Here is a 19,155-nt window from a genome sequence, read left to right as displayed (position 1 = left end):
GGGGGGCGCAGGAAGGTGTTTACGGTTGACCGGCTGAAGCCGGCTCATTTAGACTCGAAGCAACCCATGGTGGTACACCGAGTGCGGCGCAGGGGCAGGCCACCCAAGTCACAGTTTATTTAATTCTGGTTTTCACAACGGTATTGCCGGTTCCGGGGGGGGGGTGAAAGAGTTATGTAGCGACTCACTGCACCGGCATCGAAGCGGCTCCCGATATTGCGACATTGTCGGAGGCCCCAATCCAAGATGGCGCGGGGCCCTCCTTCTACCCCAGCGATGGGCTGGGAAAGCCCGTGCGCGGTAAGGTCAGGTGACCCGCGCGTGACATCAGCGCGGGAACTGTAGTGCGGGAAGTTTCAGCTATTAAAGGCGCACTGCGCCCCAGGTCTGTATTCGACCTTCGATTTCAAAACCAGCGACTCTGTGTCTTCATTTCGTGGTGTGTGGCTTGCCGCTACAATACATCACAATATAAACCAGTGATGAAGGGCCTTAGATCTGAAATTTAACTGTTACTCTTTCTACAGATGCTGCCTGACCTGCTGAGTGTTTCTAGCATTTTCTATATTTAAATGACTGAAAAGTAAAATTGTGTTCCAATAAAACTATCTCTGCTCAATATGCTTAGCTTCAAATAACTTTGAACAGCAGCAAATATTTTCAGTACAGAACAAAACGAACAGTCTTTTTGCCACTTGAACTCAATTATAGATACTGTTTTAATTTTGTTTTTTTATTCCTTCACAAAGGGCATTCATTTGCAGAATTCAATTGCACCAATGTGGGGGAAATAATTCTTGCAGTGTGCCATTTATTAAATCACCAAAGCCTGCAAGGCATAATCAATGCAATCTAATGTACCAACATACCATGTCAGTGCTTCCCACAATTTTAAGCTTCCATTATCAACAAAGGAAATACAGGCAAGAAGTTCATTTCCAATGAACAAAAATGGTAATGGTTAAGTTTATGTACTTCTGAGCAACTGACAGAGAATGAGAGTAGAAAGCAGGTCACCTACAGATTTCACCCACCCCGCGTGTAGTGCAGCACCCAGGCAAAAGAGAAAGTAAATGAAGACTTACTTTTAATCAGAGTAAATATTTAAAACAACCTTTCATTTGCAGAATACAATTGTTTTTATTACAATTCTGGTTACAATTTTACTTGAACCTCTAATTTAAAGATTTTTACTGTTTCCAAACGACAAAAGCACAGGGACACAACCCATCTCTGGAAATAAAAAAAACTGCAAATGCTTGAAATCTGAAATAAAAATAATGTTCAAAAAACTCAGTAAATTAGACGCAGATACCAAAAATATGAAGAAAAACAGAAATTGCTGAGTTTCTCTTTCAACAGATGCTGCCTAACCTGCTGAGAGTTTCCTGCATTTTCTGCTTTTAGTTCACTTTTGGCAGTTTGATTTAATGTTCAGATGCAAGCATGTCACTTTTATATGCCAGCATATTTAAAAGGACACAATCTTTATGGAAACACTGTTCAGAAAATATTAAAACAGAATGCAGTAAATAATCTAGATAAATAGCATAACGTTTTGTAACTGACACATGACAGTGTACCAAAACTTAGTTCTTCCTCTTCAAAAACAGTGGTTTCATACTTTTAAATTAATGTAGTACCCTTTTAAATTATCACAAAAATACAAGATTAATTAGGTTTACGAAATGCAATGTTCGATCCAATTGTAGTCTGGGTACAAGATTTTGTACTTCCATGGATGAGAAAATACTTAAGGAAAAATTTAACAGAAACAATAAGGATAGTCGTCATGAAATAGAAACTGAAAACAGTTTTTGAGGAAACACTTTTTTCCAAAAGGACCGCATCTGACTTATGTCTGTTATAATCTCTAAACCACAGTGAATTCAGAGTTATAGCATGTTAAAATACCTGTCCATGCATTACAACCTGGTAATCAGTCTTCAAAAATAGGTTGATTTGTTAACTGGAAAGTGACACTATGTTCAGCCACTTCTTGAGATGTAGCGAATGCTAAATTAACTGATAATCACAGGACATTTAGTTCTTCGCTTTTCCTTTTTTAGCTGGCAGTTGACCAGTTGCTTCTAGGTATTTATTGACCAGCTCTTCTTGTATACTAGGCAGACATGGCTGGTATCTGGTATAGTCCATAGTGTATTCACCTTTACCCTGGGAAAAAAAAATTAGAAGTTGTAAACAAAACTTGCTGTACCCTTTAAAGTGATTTGCCATTTACTTGCATTTGTTCTGATCTGTTCACAGACTTACTACATTTAATCAATTAATTTTCATTATATAAAGAACAAAATTAAGTTTAAAATATTTGCTTAATTCACTAATAGTTAATCTTCTGCCTCCTTCAATCTGAATGCTTCATCAAGTATTTATTTTAAGAAATGATTGAATGAATGGCCTTATGGTAGAGAAACAAATGAAATTATGCATCTTATAAACAATAAGCACTATTATAAATTTCATGATCCACACCTCTGTGCAAGACCGGAGTTCTGAAGCATATCCAAACATGTCATTCAGTGGTACCTGTAAAACAAAAATAAATATTTTACTTCCTAGAGGAGACAATAACCACTACAAATTTACTTTCCCTTACTCAGTTATGTATTGGTTGGTTTATGACTTGACATAAAAAGCACAAAAATTGAAACAAACAGATAAAGGATTCTTATTCTATATTTATATTCCTATATTTATATTCTTATTCTATATTCTCATTCTATATTTGTTTTTTTAATGGATATTTTTTACAACTCTCTTATAAAAGCACGTTGTAAAGATTCTTATAGAATCCATCATATCTATTACTATATAGTGTACTATATAGTTGTATCTATGGTTCTATATAGTGTACTATGTTATACCTCAATAACTCTGATTCTTTATATGTGATGCCATTGGGGTTTTTCCATTAACTATATCTAGAAATAAATACAAGTTTTTGCAGAAACCATTCCATGTTGTCACGTCTATTTAAAAATTCTGTTAACACCCAAGCAAGTAAAATTTCTCTTGGAATTTTTTGAAATATACTGTATCTGGGGCACTCATGTGGTTCATGCAATGAGAATATACTAATATTGCTACCAAAAAAGACAAAGGTTTAAATCCATAACACTTTAAAGTCACTTTCATTTTTCACAACATGCTCCAAATGTAGGATCTTTTTCCGATCCATTATTTCTTTGAAACGGCTTTTCATACTTATGGACAGTGACTAGAAAGAGGGAAGGATCTTCATAAGGATAAATGTAACTGTGTTACTCAATAATGATATTAGCCATGTTTTACACAATAAACAGGCAATGCATAATACATACATCAGCATAAAGTGTGAAATATCCCTCTGCTCCATCCTGGCCAGTGATAACACCATGTCGACGATTAATTCCAGCAATGACAATTCCTTGAAATTCATTAGGAGCTACCACCTCCACTGACATAATGGGTTCCAGAATAATCACACTCGTCTTCTCCATAGCTGAAGAACAAAAACAAATAGAAAGTAGTTGTTACTGCATTATGCTGGCTTCTTCAAAATTTCAAGGAGGATCAGGACGACTTCCCGACTAGATCACATAACTAGGAAGACAAGCGAATCTTGGTTAAGGAGTGAAGAGGTACTGCTTCTCCTCTGAAATTATACACCTTGGGAATGACCTGTCATGATGCTCTACTCATTGACCAATTGATCAATTGTGTATGCTCACATGTTCGAATTTAATATCTAACCTGCGATATACATGAAGTATGCTTGTAATACCTTTCTCAATTAACGCAGCTGCAAGAAGCCACTTCCCCTCCTCCAGCTAACCCCCCCCCCCCCCACCAAGTTTTTAACAAATCGCTTTTGAAGAAGGTCGGGAGAGAAAAACCATCAGGAGAAGGCCAGTTGGCAGGAATTGCTTGAATACATTATCCAGGGAATGGTAACAGAATGCTTAGAAAATCATAATACGATCTAAGAGAGTCAACATGGTTTTAGAAAAAAAAAGAAATTAAGTTCAAGGATGAAGGTAGGAGAATGGGCAGAGAGGAATAAGTGGATATACTATTTTTAGATTTTCAAAAGATTTTTTGATGAGGTGCTATACAAAAGATTATTGCATAAAGAGAGCTCTCTGGACTATCTTATATTTTAACAAGGATGAATAATCATTGAAACAGAAGAGAGTCAGAATAAACAGACCATTTTTCTGCAGATTATTACTCGTGGATGCCACAAAATTTATGGCTGGACTTGCTGTTATTGACAAGTGATCTGGATGAAAGAAAGAGTGCAATGTTTGCTAACAATACAAAGCTAGATGGTTAAATGAGCCAAGTTAGATGCAAAGAATCTCCAAATGGATATTGATAGATTGATTTGACAAGAATGTGCAGGGGAAGTAAAATGTGGGAAAGTGACCCTTTACTAATTTCCATTGGAAACAAAAACAGAATATTTTTAAATGGTAAAAACACAGTAAATGTTGACATGCATACAGATGACTTGTAACCAAACTACAAAAAGATAACATTCAGGTGAGTAATTGGGAAGACAAATTTTATTTTGGCTTTTACCTCAGGAGTGTTGAGTACAAGAAAAATCCAAGAAATTCCTTTTCATTGCTGCCTTAAGTGCTCAACCCCTTATCCTGGGACTCTGCCCCCTAATTCTGAACTCTCCTATCCTCACAGTGTCTTTCCTGTTGAGACCTCTTGGAACCTCATGCGTTTCAATACAATCACCTCTCATTCTTCTGAAGTCCAGGGCAAGGAGATCAATTTTGCTCCTTTCCTCAGAAAACAATCCCCTCTTCCAGAAACATTCTTCAACCCATACTCAATTACCTCTCTCTTACAGAGGACTCTAGATGATCAGTCAATAAATCAGAATCAGATTTATTATCACTGCCATATGTCATGAAATTTGTTGTTTTGCGGCACTTGTACAGTGCAAGACATTAAAATTACTGTAAGTTACAAAAATAGTGCAAAAGAAGAATAACGAGGTACTGTTCATGGACAGTTCAGAAATCTGATGGCGGAGGGGAAGAAGCTGTTCCTGAAACGTTGAGTGTGGGTCTTCAGGCTCCAGTACCTCCTCCCGATGATAGTAACATGAAGAGGGCATGTCCCAGATGGTGAGGGTCCTTAATGATGGATGCCGCCTTCTTGAGGTACCACCTCTTGAAGACGTCCTTGGTGGCGGGGAGGGTTGTGCCCATGATGGAGCTGGCTGAGTCTACAACCCTCTGCAGCCTCTTTCGATCCTGTGCACTGGAGCCTCCATAGCAGGTGATGATGCAACCAGTAAGAATGCTCTCCACCGTACATCTGTAGAAATTTGTAAGAGTCTTTGGTGACATACCAAATGTCCTCAAACTCCTAATGAAGTAGAGCCACTGGCAAGAGCCCCTGGCCTGCCTTCTTCATAACTGCATCAATGTGTTGGGCCCAAGATAGATCCTTTGAGATGTTGATGCCCAGGAACTTGAAGCTGTTCATCCTTTCCACCAGTGACCCGCCAATGAATACTGGTGTGTGTTCTCCTGACCTCCCCTTAAGTCCACCATCAACTCCTTGGTCTTGCTGATGTTAAGTGCGAGGTCGTTGTAGTGACACCACTCAACCAGTCGATCTAACTACTGTATGCCTACTCATCGCCATCTGAGATTCTGCCTACAACAGTGGTGTCATTGGCAAATTTATAGATGGCGTTTGAGTTGTGCCAAGCTACACAGTCATGAGTGTAGAGAGATTAGAGCAGTGAGCTAAGCACGCATCCTTGATGTGCACCTGTGTTGATAGTTAGCGAGGAGGAGATGTTGCTACTGATCCGCACTGACTGTGGTCTCCTAATAAGGAAGTTGAGGATCCATTTGCAGAGGGAGCTACAGAGGCCCAGGTTTTAGAGCTTGTTGTTTCGTACTGAGGGGACGATTATGTTGAATGCCGAGCTGTAATCGATAAACAGCAGCCTGACATATGTTTTGCTGTTGTCTAGGTGCTCCAAAGACAGCCAGTGAGATTCAAAGCTGAGATCGATACAGAGGGTAAAAAAGGGATTTAAGATTTTGAGTGCATGAGGAACATGATTTTGATGCGGAAAAGTTGGCCCAATGAGTTGTACGGATGATTCTTGCTTCTATTTCTTCAGTTCACATATTCTTAGCTGATCATTCTTACAACGGCTGGGCAAAAATAAATCGCATAGAATAAACTTTCCATCAAGATGCATGATTATCATATTTCTGTAATAGGGTTTTATGAAGCCATAAATTCCTTTGATACAATTATTAAATCCTGACGTTCAGGCTTAATGTTTTTTCCATATACGTAATATGCAATTACAGTGAATGTAACAAATGTAACACTGGAAGTTATAATTAAAATGATAATTATATTACATTTTCTTTGCAAATAATCTTTTGTCAACAAATACAAAGCTCCTAGCATGAAGAAATTTAGTATCATTTGTAGCATCTGTTAGATAAAAAAGTTTAATATTGAGTTTTGTTATTTTCAGGATGCCAATTCTCCACTTGTAAACAAAGATATCTGCAAAACTAAATCAATTTTTGCTGAAAATAAATCATTTGCACTTTTTAAACAGAGATTGCTGGCCAAAATTAGATGATGATCTAGTAAATTCCATAAAATATTCCTTAGTAAGAATTTTTTGAAGGAGTTACACAAAAGTTCTATTCACATTTAAATTTCCAAGGTAGAAAGGACATTGAGAATATTTATGATTAATATTTTTTCTTATTTTCTGTGAAATTTACAAACCTTGTTTGACTGCACCCTCTCCGGCTCTGATGAAAGAGACTTCATTGGAATCCACCATGTGATGAGCACCATCTTCCAATACAAATCGCACCCCAGAGATTTTATGAGCTGTAAGAGGACCCTTTTCACAGGCTTCGAGAAAACCCTGTCAAAATAACATGCAATTTTATGACATTTACAGCACATAAGAAGATCCACAGGTACCAGAGAAGGTCTAAAGAGATTTACTAGAATAATGCAGGTTAACTGTTATACCTAACACTTAAGTTAAAATTATGAATGGGATACTGCCAGAGGTCTTCAAGATTAAAAGGATTTGATGAGATGGGTGTAATAATGATGTGTCGATCATTTGCAGGGAGAGCAAAACTGAGGGCCAAAAAGACATCATTGATAAATTGGCAAAAGGATATCCAGGAGAAATAACTTATTCCATGAGTGGCTAGAATGTGAAATTTGTTACCAGATATATTTGAGATGAATAGTATTTAAGGGGAAGTCAGAGATAGGAAGAGAAAGATGCGATGATGGAATTGGACAAGAAACAAATGGGAGGAGAAATGTGTGACAGGTAATCTTCAACATGGATGACTGAGAAGAATGGCTTATGATATGCTGTAAATATTTTATAACTTGGCAAGACAATATATTTAAATCTAGTACTAGATATCTTACAGAGCCATAAATTTCATGCACTGCAGTTAGTTTTAGTTTTGCCTTTTTCTACCAAGGACTGGCTTCCTTTCTGCTCAACAAACTTAAATTTTTGTTTGTGTTGGGAATGAGTTGTGGGTAGCAATTATTCTGACAATTTTCTTCAAAAGAAGTTATGAAATTTCCACATTTTTATTCCCCTTCCCTAAAGAATAAACAAGTACAATAATTTGGGTTGTTGAAAATATTGCTGGTGACAAATTAAGAAAAAATATGGAAGATAAAAACGAATTAAAAGGATATAGAAGTAATAACTCATTACCTTCTCAATGGCTGGTATAAACTGCTGTGGAACATTTGTTCCAATTGTTCTGTCAGTAAACTCTAACTTGGTATAGTTTTCGGGCTCCAAAGGTTCCAATACTCCAATAACCTTGCCATACTGGCCTGCACCACCAGACTGCTTCTTGTGAGTATATTCAAAGCTACAAAAAAAATAACAATCTGAAAATAATTCTGTATATAACTTGTAAATGCAAACAATATTTTTTGCAGTAAGTCAATGTAAGATAGTTAGTTTGCCTACTGTGGGATGACTGCAAATATAGGATTTGTTTTGTGCTGAAGATATAACTTTACTACTCAAGTCTTAAGGTAAACTATCGTTGATCATTTTTATTCTGAGGTCCAATCCATTGAGAATGGTGTGGCTTTGTAATGCTCCTGCACTTAACTGTCTTTAGGTGAACCTGCTGCACTTTGGGCTTTTCTATCAGAGAGCAATGTATAAAATTGTCATGAGATTGCTGTGCAGAATAGTGATAAGTATATTATTATGCCACTTCCAAAACTGTGGCTAACTTCAGGTCAACTACTCATTAATAAACATCCATGACAGTCTGCATTGCAAGTATTTATCCATCAATAACTAGAAAAAACTCTTTTTTTCAAGCAATAATTAGCTCAATATTTTGACCTTCATTTCACAGAGAACGATGAAAATGTTGTAGTTTGATAGGAGTCAATTAATCCGAGGTACCAGTGCAATTTTTGGCAGGCTTCGGGAAACATGTAGGGAGAATCCCAGAAACCATCTTCTGATTTTAATTACTGTAATCTCTAGCAATAGTGATATGGTTGATAACAAATTAGAACAAACATCCTCAGGCTCATTTTTCGTTACAGCTTGTTTCTGAAATTTATTCAAGTTTTATGGTAAAAGGCAGTGGACTGATCATACTCTTAATAATTTCATAATTTCTAAGGTTGTTCTTGTGTAAGAGTTTCTGGCAAGTTAGTAAATACTATTTTTAAATGTATATAACTATGTTGCATATCTTTTTTATTTCCTTTAATATTCTAATATGCAAACACACTGATGGATAGGGTTTGAATGTGAGAAATCAACTGCTAACACTCTGTTCAGGCTCGGGTATAAAAGTACCCACGGCATCCAAGCAATCAGCATGCATGGACCACCGGGTTAACAAGAGCAACTTAAAGACCAAAGGGTTTGCTCTTTAATATACATTTCAGTGTCAATGACCTATACTTTGCAAAGATATAAAAAAGCTGCAGTCTTCATGTGACTTCCATGCCAGCCTAATGCTTTTTGAAATTATTTTTTCTCTAAGATTACTTTCAACACTCAGTGCAAACCATTAATTACAACAATTACACCTGAACATTTTCATCACATGCTTCTCGATATTGCAGTCCAATTGGCTCAGACAAATAACTGCAAGGAAGACTCAATCTGACTAATCAAATTCAGAACAACAAATCACAAGTTTAATATTCTTGTGCATAACCACTTTTCATATTCAAGTACGAACAGATTTTAAGCAGAAAGTATGAAATCCAAGAGATTTTTTTATTTGCATTACATTATTTCACCTCCATTTATTTCACTTCATCTGGTGAGCCATTTATTAAATCATGTGGAACATAAATTGCACTCACCAGATTCGAGTAAAAAGTCCAAAGCCAACTAAGTAAAGATACAGCGACCAGATGAACTGACCCAAGACAAACATAAGCTTTCAGTAAATTTGATGTTTGAGATACATTGGTTAAACATTGGACTCACAGTGCAAAATAGCTCTTATGGTATACTGCCTTGCAAGGTTTGCAAATACCTACCTTTTTTAACATTTTTACACATCTGATATCTGAAATGCACTATTTCTTTTGGAATATCTCAGTCTTCAGTTTCAGATTTCTAAACCAGCACAAAACAGTAATACAAGATAGATAAACCTGTGAACTACATTGGATTCCTTCAGATAGCACTACTTCAAACCTTTCTGCAAGCATTTTAAAATAATTACAAACAGACAATTAAAAAAATGATGTGTTGCTCTTATGCTTATGTTATTAATAAGGTTGAAGGTGGTGGAAATTGACAGCATTACAAAATAATATTATTTCCTCTTACAAATAGGGAAATTAATAGGAAAAAATGCTACAAAGCACTTAGTACAGAACATAACTTTGGTTCAATGTTAATGGAAATCTTTTTTTCTTAAAATTGAGATACACAGAATAAACAGAAAAATCATCAGGTCTTAATGGATTAAAGGGAAATATGCAACTATTGGAGACAAACTTTTAAAGTCATGGTAAAGAACATGAAACATTACAATTTATTAAATGCGCAACCATTGAGGTCACGAGGGAGGTTGTGATCCTGACGCAACTGTTGAAGCTGCACCTTCCACAAAAGTAGAGGCAAGTAGAGGCTTAAAGTTCAGTTCTGAACTGGCTTTGTTCAAACATGTACTCAGTTCTATGCTTTGTCTTTTGTGTCTTGCTATCACTGAATGGAATGTCAAAAACAAATCATTTAGAAATTCCAGACACTTCTATTGAAATTCCTGCAGAAACTCGCCCTGTTCTTCAAGCTGCAAGTGTGGCCATTCATTACTTAAACTACCATCATGGATCGCCATACAAACTTTATCAGCTACACAAGGCGAAGAAAACGCATCATGAGGTAAGATTACATAAAAATAATAAATGCTTTCTCAATGACTATTTGCAAAGGCTTTCTCAAGATATAACATAGTAAATATAAAATTAATCTAAATGTGCCGTTGCTACAAACTGTAATCAATTATGTTTCACACTACATGTTCAAGTTACCAACTTGGAGTACAGAATTAAAATGCAAAGCACATAAACAGGAGATGGCAAATGCTTCTTTTTACTGAAAAGATGTTGAATCAGAGACACTGCACAAAAAAACTCAATATTCATTTTAGTAACATGACAACTCAGAACTAATCAGATAATCAGTTTACGTTATAGTTACTGGTTTATATCACTCACTTTAGCCAGCATTTTTAGTTTTAACCATAAACTCGCTTTTGATAAGCTTATGAAAATAGATGGCAGATTTGGAGCCAAATGCTGCTTTCAAAATTTCAAGTTACCTTTTCTAAATCACCATTACATACAAATCAGTTTACAAACTGTTTACACCAAGCGCTATGCTAAAGAAATGAAAAGCACTAACTCCTCTATTCTGCAAATGTCTGGGTAGGTTGGGCTATTTAACCGTACAAAAACTACTTTGTCTGCAAGTCCATAGAACTTAACAACAAAGGACTTTGGTGTGTTCGGCATTACAATATAACATTTAATCTTAGAAATTTAAAAATGAATTTCTGCAAAATATATCCAGCTCCAAGTTTGCAGATTCTTCTGCTTTACTAACAACTCTTCAACAAGTCTTTATATCAGTTTACATGTTGAAACTTTACTCTCATTCTTTCACAACTAGAAAATGGACAAGTGAACAGAATACAAAAACTTAATCCACACTTCTTTATATCTCTGATTTTGTTTCAAAACTGTTATTGGGAATTACTAGGAAGCAAAATCATAAATCAAAAGTTTTCACTGCAACTCTAATCATAATCTAGGTTACCTTTGAAGGTACATAATAAATATACATATATATAAATAATGTAAAACAAAATATCCAATATACACCTACACACAGATGTTCATGCCATCAATTACAGCAAATCAGAGGTTATGATGTAGAAAGAGTGGGTTTGGGTGATTCAGAGGGGATACAAGGGGGATCTTTTTCTCCCTGAGAGTGATAAGCACCTGGAAAGCACTGCCTTATGATGTAGTTGAAGGCGAGTTGCTGACAGCATTACAGAAGTGTCAAGATGAACACTTGAATCTCTTAGAGGGCTATGAACCAAAGTTCTGGGGGATGAGGTTATACAGAAGGGTACCCACTGGTTAGCGTGGACAGGTTGAGCAGAATGGTCTGTTTCCATGCTGTACAATTCTACAATTTTAATAAAATAGCTGATTTGTATCAACGTTCCCATTGTGTCTGTTGCCTGCTACTTGTTTAAACACTATTGAAAATAAAGCTCAAAAGATTCCATTTTTCACAATAACGATTAATCTATTAACTTCATTTTTACATTCTGAATCCTTTGTTTGCCTTAAAGACTACAATTTTCTAAAATTACTTGTCTTTCATTTGTTTCTCTTCTTCTTCATCAGCTGAACAGAGTGATCAATTTTACATGTATGCAGCACATTTAATTACAGGGAGTTTGGTGTTATAAACCACGACAGCCAAAGCAAGTTTTATTTAAGCAATAGCACTGACCTCATGCACTGGGCCGTCATTTGAACACTGTTATTTGTATAACCCGCAGAGTGTGGCAAACACTGCCCAGTCCATCACAGGCTCATCAGACCCTTCCATCCAGTCCATCTTCATAGTGTGTTGCATCAGGAAGGATAGGAGTATCATCAAGGATGCCTGCCACCTTGGCCATTCCCTTTTCTCTCTACTACTGGAGCCTGAAAGCCCAGATGACCAGACTCAAGAACAGCTTCTTCCCCAGTGTTATCAGATTTCTGAACCAATCACCTCTTTCACATCCCCTTCTCAGTGGTGCTGCCACGTTCTTGAACCTTTAATTCTACTTTTTCCATTATTGTCACTTCAGCATTTCTTTTTGCATTACCTCAGTTTGCACTACTATACTTTGCATCAGTGTTGTTTTTGTGCTTGTCAGTGTATTTATTATTACCATGTATACTGTTTACTCTGTGAGTTTCACGTGAGCAAGGAATTTCATTGCATCCTGGTGTATCTGACAAAAAACTAATCTGAATTTTCTTTTGCTCATTCTTTCCAAGTCTAATATTCAATTAAAACTAATGCAGAAAATCTTGCTTTTAACAGTCATATTTGTCATTATTGATTTCAGTGCACTGGTAATTACACGAATGGCCATGTTTAGTGGGATATTCAGCATCCTGGTGTGGTGATTGTTTAGATATACAGGAACACCATGATCCACAACTATGAACAGCAAAGCCAAAGCAGGTTTTTGCAGAGTTTATCCTTGGGTTTCTGCAGGTTTGTTTGCATTGTCATCTTCCCCTATTATTGAAATGGAAGGCTATTGCTAAGATTTTACAGGGATTGGGATATAAATTCCAACAATGCAAATATCTTTCCACTTCCTCAAGATTGTTGTTCAGTGTAGCACAGGCTAAGGTGATGGTGAGTGCCCATAAACCATGCAAGTTTGGCTGATCAGGGATGCCGTTCACACACGTTTAAGAGTGACTGAGCCAAGACCAATCCTTGTATGCATCCTCAGTAACCACATGGATCCAGCCTGTCCTTTAAAGTTGATGCAGAATTACCAGTTCGAGCGAGCCAGAGCATTCATCAACATTAGATGACCCGTCAAACTTTGAACATCAACTGTCGCCACACTGTATCACAGACAGAAGAACGAACGACAAAATGCTGCTAGCCGTTCTCCTATTCTGGAAACCTTCTTCAACGAAGGTCATGAAAAATAAGACCTAATTGCACCAGTTGCACTCCAGCCTAAAACCTGCTTGATAATCTCGAAGAGGTTCTTCGAAGATCAGGGAGAAAAAGGTTTGAAGAGCCATCTCCATTAATTCACCTCCAGTGAATAACTACAATATCAATCAGTAGCTAGTGTGATTCCCAGTGGTTTTCCTCGTTTTATTGGCCTGCCACCATTTCTTTGGCAATCTTATGCTTTGGTGAACAGCTTTGAAAAACTCAGCAGGCTGGACACATTCTCTCACCCTCAAGTTGTTCAAATGTTCAGAATAAATCCCACCAAATCCAGTAGCTATTATGCTTTTTAGGAGGGCAGTGCATATAAACATGTCTACATCAATGGTGCTGAGATCGAGAGGGTTGAGAGCTTCAAGTTCCTGGGAATGAACATCACCAATAGCCTGTCCTGGTCCAACCACATAGATGCCAGTGCCTCTACTTCCTCAGGAGGCGAAAGAAATTTACCCCTGACACTCACCAACTTTTATCACTGCACCATAGAAAGCATCCTAAATGAATGCATCAGAATCAGGTTTATTATCACTGACATATGTTGTGAAATTCATTGTTTTGTGGCAGCAGTATAGCGCAAGACATAAAAATTGTTATAAGCTACAAAAATAAATAAATAGTGCAAACAAGGAATCATGAGGCAGTGTTCATGGGCTATTCAGAAATCTGATGGCGGAGGGGAAGAAGCTGTTCCTGAAACGATGAGTATGGGTCTTCAGGCTCTTGTACCTCCTCCCTGATGGTAGTAACATAAAGAGGACATGTCCCAGGTGGTGAGGGTCAATGATGGATACTGCCTTCTTGAGGCACCACCTCTAGAAGATGTCCTCAATGGCAGGGAGGGTTGTGCCCGTGATGGAGCTGGCCGAGTCTACAACCCTCTGCAGCCTCTTGCGATCCTGCGTATTGGAGCCTCCACATCAGGCGGTGATGCAACCAGTTAGAATGCTCTCCACCATACACCTGTAGAAATTTGTTAAGAGTCTTTGGTGACATACCAAATGTCCTCAAACTCCTCATGAAGTAGAGCCGCTAGCGTGCCTTCTTCGTAACTGCATCAATGTGTTGGGCCCAAGATAGATCCTCTGAGATATGTTGACACCCAGGAACTTGAAGCTGCTCACCCTTTCCACCACTGACCCCTCCTGGTGTGTGTTCTCCCGACTTCCCCTTCCTGAAGTCCACATTCAACTCCTTAGTCTTGCTGACACTGAGTGCAAGGTTGTTGTTGCGACACCAGCTAACCAGCCAATCTATCCCACTCCTGTACACCTCCTCATTGCCATCTGAGATTCTGCCAACAACAGTGGTGTTATCGGCAAATTTACAGATGGCATTTGAGCTGTGCATGGCTTGGTATGGCAATTGCTCTACCCGGGACCGCAAGAAACTGCAGAGAGTTGTGGACGCAGCTCAGCACATCACGGAAACCAGCCTCTCCTCCATGGACTCTGTCTGCACTTCTTGCTGCCTCAGTAAAGCAGCCAGAATAATCAAAGACCCCACCCACCCAGACGTTCTCTCTTCTTCCCCCCGCCCCCCCCCCCAATCAGGCAGAAGATACAAAAGCACATACCGTCAGGCACAAAGATAGCTTCTATCCTGCTGTTAAAAGACAATTGAACAAGTTCCCTAGTATGACAAGATGGACTCTTGACCTCAAAACCTACCTTGCACCTTACTGTCCACCTGCACTGCACTCTCTCTGTAGCTGTGACACTTTGCTCTGCATTCTGTATTGTTTTACATGGTACTTCCTCCATGCACTGTGTAATGAATTGATCTGTATGAACGGTATGCAAGACAAGTTTTTCACTGTACCTCAGTACAAGTGACAATAATAAACCAATTCCAACAGCTACATCTAGTTCCGCCAATGTGTATTGGTAGGAAAGGACTAATTCTAGAGAAGTAAATTTTTGTCAAACGCTTCCCAGCTTCTTATTCTTGGGAATTTTTGATATAGAGTGATGACAAGAAGCATTTATTTTGCATATTGAATTGTATATTTCCATTAGGAACAGGAATGACTTATCAAAAACCCACAATGACACAATTTCTTTCTCTAGGTGATTTTCAATCTTGGAAACAAGTATCATCTTGAATTTGAAGTGAAAAATGAAGACTCCTCAAATGTAAGTAGAATAGCAATAGCAAAATTATGTCAGGCATGCAATATTCTTTGTCCAAACATGAATAAATGTTATTTTATACATAATCTGATTTTGATAATGTGTTTTTGGCAATGGGGAATTAAGTGAATGATTTATGTCATCTTTCCTTGTCTGTTTAAAAACAACCAAGTAAACTGTGGTCTGAGCACCCTTGCCTCAAAAGATAAACAGAGCCAAGTGATGGAAGTAATATTTAAGAACTTGTTGTCCACGGGGATGGTACCGGAGGATTGGAGGGTGGCAAATGTTGTCCCCTTATTCAAAAAAGGTAGTAGGAATAGTCCAGGGAATTACAGACCACTGAGCCTTATGTCTGTGGTGGGTAAGCTGTTAGAAAGGATTCTAAGAGATAGGATCTATGAGCATTTAGAGAATCATGGACTGATTAGGGACAGCCAGTGTGGCTTTGTGAAGGGAAAATCTTGCCTCACAAGCCTGATAGGGTTCTTTGAGGAGGTGACCAGGAAGATTGATGAGGGTAGTGCAGTGGATGTGGTCTACATGGATTTTAAGTAAGGTTCCGCATGGTAGGCTTCTTCAGAAGGTCAGAGGCCAAGGGATCCAGGGAGGCTTGGCAGTGTGGATTCAGAATTGGCTTGCCTGTAGAAAGCAGAGGGTTGTGGTGGAGGGAGTGCATTCGGATTGGAGGGCTGTGACTAGTGGTGTCCCACAGGGATCGGTTCTGGGACCTCTACTTTTTGTGATATTTATTAACGACTTAGATAACGGGGTGGAAGGGTGGGTTAGTAAGTTTGCAGATGACACAAAGATCGGTGGTGTTGTGGATAGTGTGGAGGGCTGTCGAAGCTTACAGAGGGATATTGATAGGATGCAGAGCTGGGCTGACAAGTGGCAGATGGAGTTCAATCCGGAGAAGAGTGAGGTAGTATACTTTGGAAGGACAAACTCCAAGGCAGAGTACAAGGTAAATGGCAGGATTCTGGGCAGTGTAGAGGAGCAGAGGGATCTGGGGGTTCATATCCACAGATCACTGAAAGTTGCCTCACAGGTAGATAGGGTAGTTAAGAAAGCTTATGGGATGTTAGCTTTCATAAATTGTGGGATTGAGTTTAAGAGCTGTGAAGTAATGATGCAGCTTTACAAAACTCTGGTTAGGCCACACTTAGAGTACTGTGTCCAGTTCTGGTCGCCTCATTATAGGAAGGATGTGGAAGCATTGGAAAAGGTGCAGAGGAGATTTACCAGGATGCTGCCTGGATTAGAGAGTATGGATTATGAGGAGAGACTAAAGGAGCTAGGGCTTTACTCATTGGAGAGGAGGAGGATGAGGGGAGACATGATAGAGGTATATAAGATATTAAGAGGAATAGATAGAGTGGACAGCCAGCGCCTCTTTCCCAGGGCACCAATGCTCAAAACAAGAGGACATGGCTTTAACGTAATGGGTGGGAAGTTTAAGGGAGATGTCAGAGGGAGGTTTTTCACCCAGAGAGTGGTTGGTGCATGGAATGCACTGCCTGGGGTGGTGGTGGAGGCTGATACATTGGTCAAGTTCAAGAGGTTGTTAGATAAGCATATGGAGGAATTTAAGATAGGGGGATATGTGGGAGGAAGGGGGTTAGATAGTTTTAGGTGTGGTTTAAAGGGTGGCACAATATGGTGGGCTGAAGGGCCTGTATTATGCTGTATTGTTCTATGGTTCTAAACTTAATGAAAATTAGTGTCATTACCTCTCATTATAGGTCACTGAAATCTGCACAGCAAATGTATCCTTTTACAACGAAAAAAATCCAGACATAACTCTAAAGTGCAATTTAAGAGACCTCAAGGAAGACAGCAAAAAAGATGAAGTATTTTACCTCAATATGAGAAAACGGAAGGACCCTGTGATTGGCTACAATATCCCTGGTACGATGTCTTAGTTACCCATGCCAGGTAACAAAATGTTTAGCATTGAGAAAAATATTCTAAAAATATTATGACTTTAAAACTTTTTCTCCCCTCTGAATATCAGATAATTTTGGATTTATAGACCCTGAAATGATGCCAATCTGGCGACTGTCACAAGTTAGTGCCAGCTATATCATGTGGCAAAAATCCACTGAAATTAAGAGGTATAACATGCTTCAAATACGGAAAATTAACCAATGGGTAAGAAATCAAAATAACAATCTTTTCATCACTGAACACTGCTGAGTTGTGGCATTCTCATTACATGTTTTTATGATTAAATATCTGTTTTCCAGCTCAGGACAGGCAAATTTCTTCAATTTACCTTCACAGTTCTTCTCCATGAGATCCCAACCCAGGTAAATTATTCAATAAAAAAGAAGCCATTAGCTTCATAGCAATGCTCAAACCATTTTCACAATGACCAGTCGGCAAATGAATTACATGGAATAAACGCTATTTTCTTTGTCCTGAACAGGAAATAATTACATGCAATATGTGGGTGATGTGGAAGCCTAAACATTCACCGACTGTGAAATACACTTGCTTACCCCCTCCTTCTGAAAGTTCTTCTGAAGCATCAGAATTTGGAAGGCCGGAGGGGACTGGGTCCCAAAGGCCGGAAGGGACCGGGTCGCAAAGGCCAGAGGGGACCGGATCGCAAAGGCCAGAGGGGACCGGATCGCAAAGGCCAGAGGGGACCGGATCGCAAAGACGTTAAGAGTCAACTACGAGAAAGTTCTCTATGAACTGATTACTAACCATTCTGATGGGACACTATGCACTTACTTAAAAAGTATATTTTCCATTGTACTGGCAGCACAAAAAACAAGACTAAGAACATTATTAAAGTGGTATCTAAAATAGTTTAACCAGTATTTGCACTAACAATGTTACTTCAAATGTTGTCTCACATCTTTCAAATTGCATTTCAATACCTGCCATAAAACTGCATTTAATTTGCACAAGATAATGAAGTCACACTCGAGCATTCCCATTTCAGATTAAGAAAATAATTGGTAACATCAACAATTTATTCCATCAATGAAAGTTGTGCTTCTACTAATAAAGAATGGTCAATGAAAAATATTATTTCTGATCAGATTTATAATCCAACATAATCTGCCTTGATATGTGCCACATTATTGTTTGTAGACAAAGAATAAATACTTTTAGTGAACCAAAGCATCCAAACTGCATATGCAGAACCAGGTTTACTTTTAAGAATTTCCTCCATACCATACCATCTATTTCACTCACCCAATGCTGCAAGGCCTCAATTTCAGATTCCTTTAACTGGAAATAGTAATAAAGCAGGCCAAGACAGCAACAAAAGATAAAATTGTCTCCAAACACTTCAGTGAAGGAGTGTGAATGTGGCCACACAGACTGAAAGGGTCTGGAATGCAAGGACTAAAAGTCTCTGCATTACATTTTTCATTAATTGCAAATTTTATTTTACCCAGACTGAACTTTTGCTACTATCAGAGTTTAAGTTTACAAAAAAAAATCACGGGACATGGATATCACTGCTAACAGTTCTATGTTCATCCTCACCTGCTCTTGAAAAGAGGAGGATCAACCAATTTTTTGAACCACTGCAGTTTTTGGTGTAAATGTACTCTCACAATCGTGTTAATTCAGAATTTGGAGCTTCCTTCTTGTTTATCTATTTTTATCCAAACTTCTCAAGTCTTTCCTCAAAACTCTGCCCTTTGCTTCACCACTTTTTCCACC

At 38.3% G+C, this 19,155-nt stretch overlaps 2 protein-coding genes across 3 annotated transcripts in view; one reads left to right on the top strand and one right to left on the bottom strand.

Moving 5' to 3' along the window:
• Positions 1-806: 806 nt before the first annotated feature.
• gfm1 (G elongation factor, mitochondrial 1) overlaps positions 807-19,155 on the bottom strand; it is a 54,320-nt gene continuing 35,971 nt past the window's right edge. For both annotated transcript variants that reach the window (XM_052017190.1, XM_052017191.1), the window contains 5 exons: positions 7,772-7,934; positions 6,796-6,940; positions 3,342-3,502; positions 2,494-2,547; positions 807-2,175 (listed from right to left, as the gene is read on the bottom strand). In XM_052017190.1, coding sequence (XP_051873150.1) covers positions 2,044-2,175; positions 2,494-2,547; positions 3,342-3,502; positions 6,796-6,940; positions 7,772-7,934 — 655 coding nt within the window. In that variant the 3' untranslated portion in view covers positions 807-2,043. The remainder of the gene's footprint in view (positions 2,176-2,493; positions 2,548-3,341; positions 3,503-6,795; positions 6,941-7,771; positions 7,935-19,155) is intronic.
• Positions 10,143-18,285, top strand: lxn (latexin). The gene is made up of 6 exons (XM_052017194.1): positions 10,143-10,444; positions 15,403-15,468; positions 17,211-17,376; positions 17,483-17,619; positions 17,715-17,777; positions 17,897-18,285. The coding sequence occupies exons 1-6, from the start codon at positions 10,226-10,228 to the stop codon at positions 18,137-18,139; spliced, it is 894 nt and encodes a 297-aa protein (XP_051873154.1). The 5' UTR covers positions 10,143-10,225; the 3' UTR covers positions 18,140-18,285.

This window comes from Pristis pectinata, chromosome 6 (genome assembly GCF_009764475.1).
Source record: "Pristis pectinata isolate sPriPec2 chromosome 6, sPriPec2.1.pri, whole genome shotgun sequence".
Lineage (NCBI taxonomy): Eukaryota > Metazoa > Chordata > Chondrichthyes > Rhinopristiformes > Pristidae > Pristis > Pristis pectinata.
Note: the sequence above shows the minus strand (reverse complement) of the source record. Positions and strands in the feature narration are given on the sequence as shown.

Bases quoted from the DNA above. Each gene is read 5' to 3' on its own strand.
- lxn (XM_052017194.1), top strand. From the start codon at position 10,226: ATGTACTCAGTTCTATGCTTTGTCTTTTGTGTCTTGCTATCACTGAAT. The intron at 10,445-15,402 runs GTAAGATTACAT...TTCTTTCTCTAG, and splicing joins CGAAGAAAACGCATCATGAG to GTGATTTTCAATCTTGGAAA. The intron at 15,469-17,210 runs GTAAGTAGAATA...CTCTCATTATAG, and splicing joins AAAATGAAGACTCCTCAAAT to GTCACTGAAATCTGCACAGC.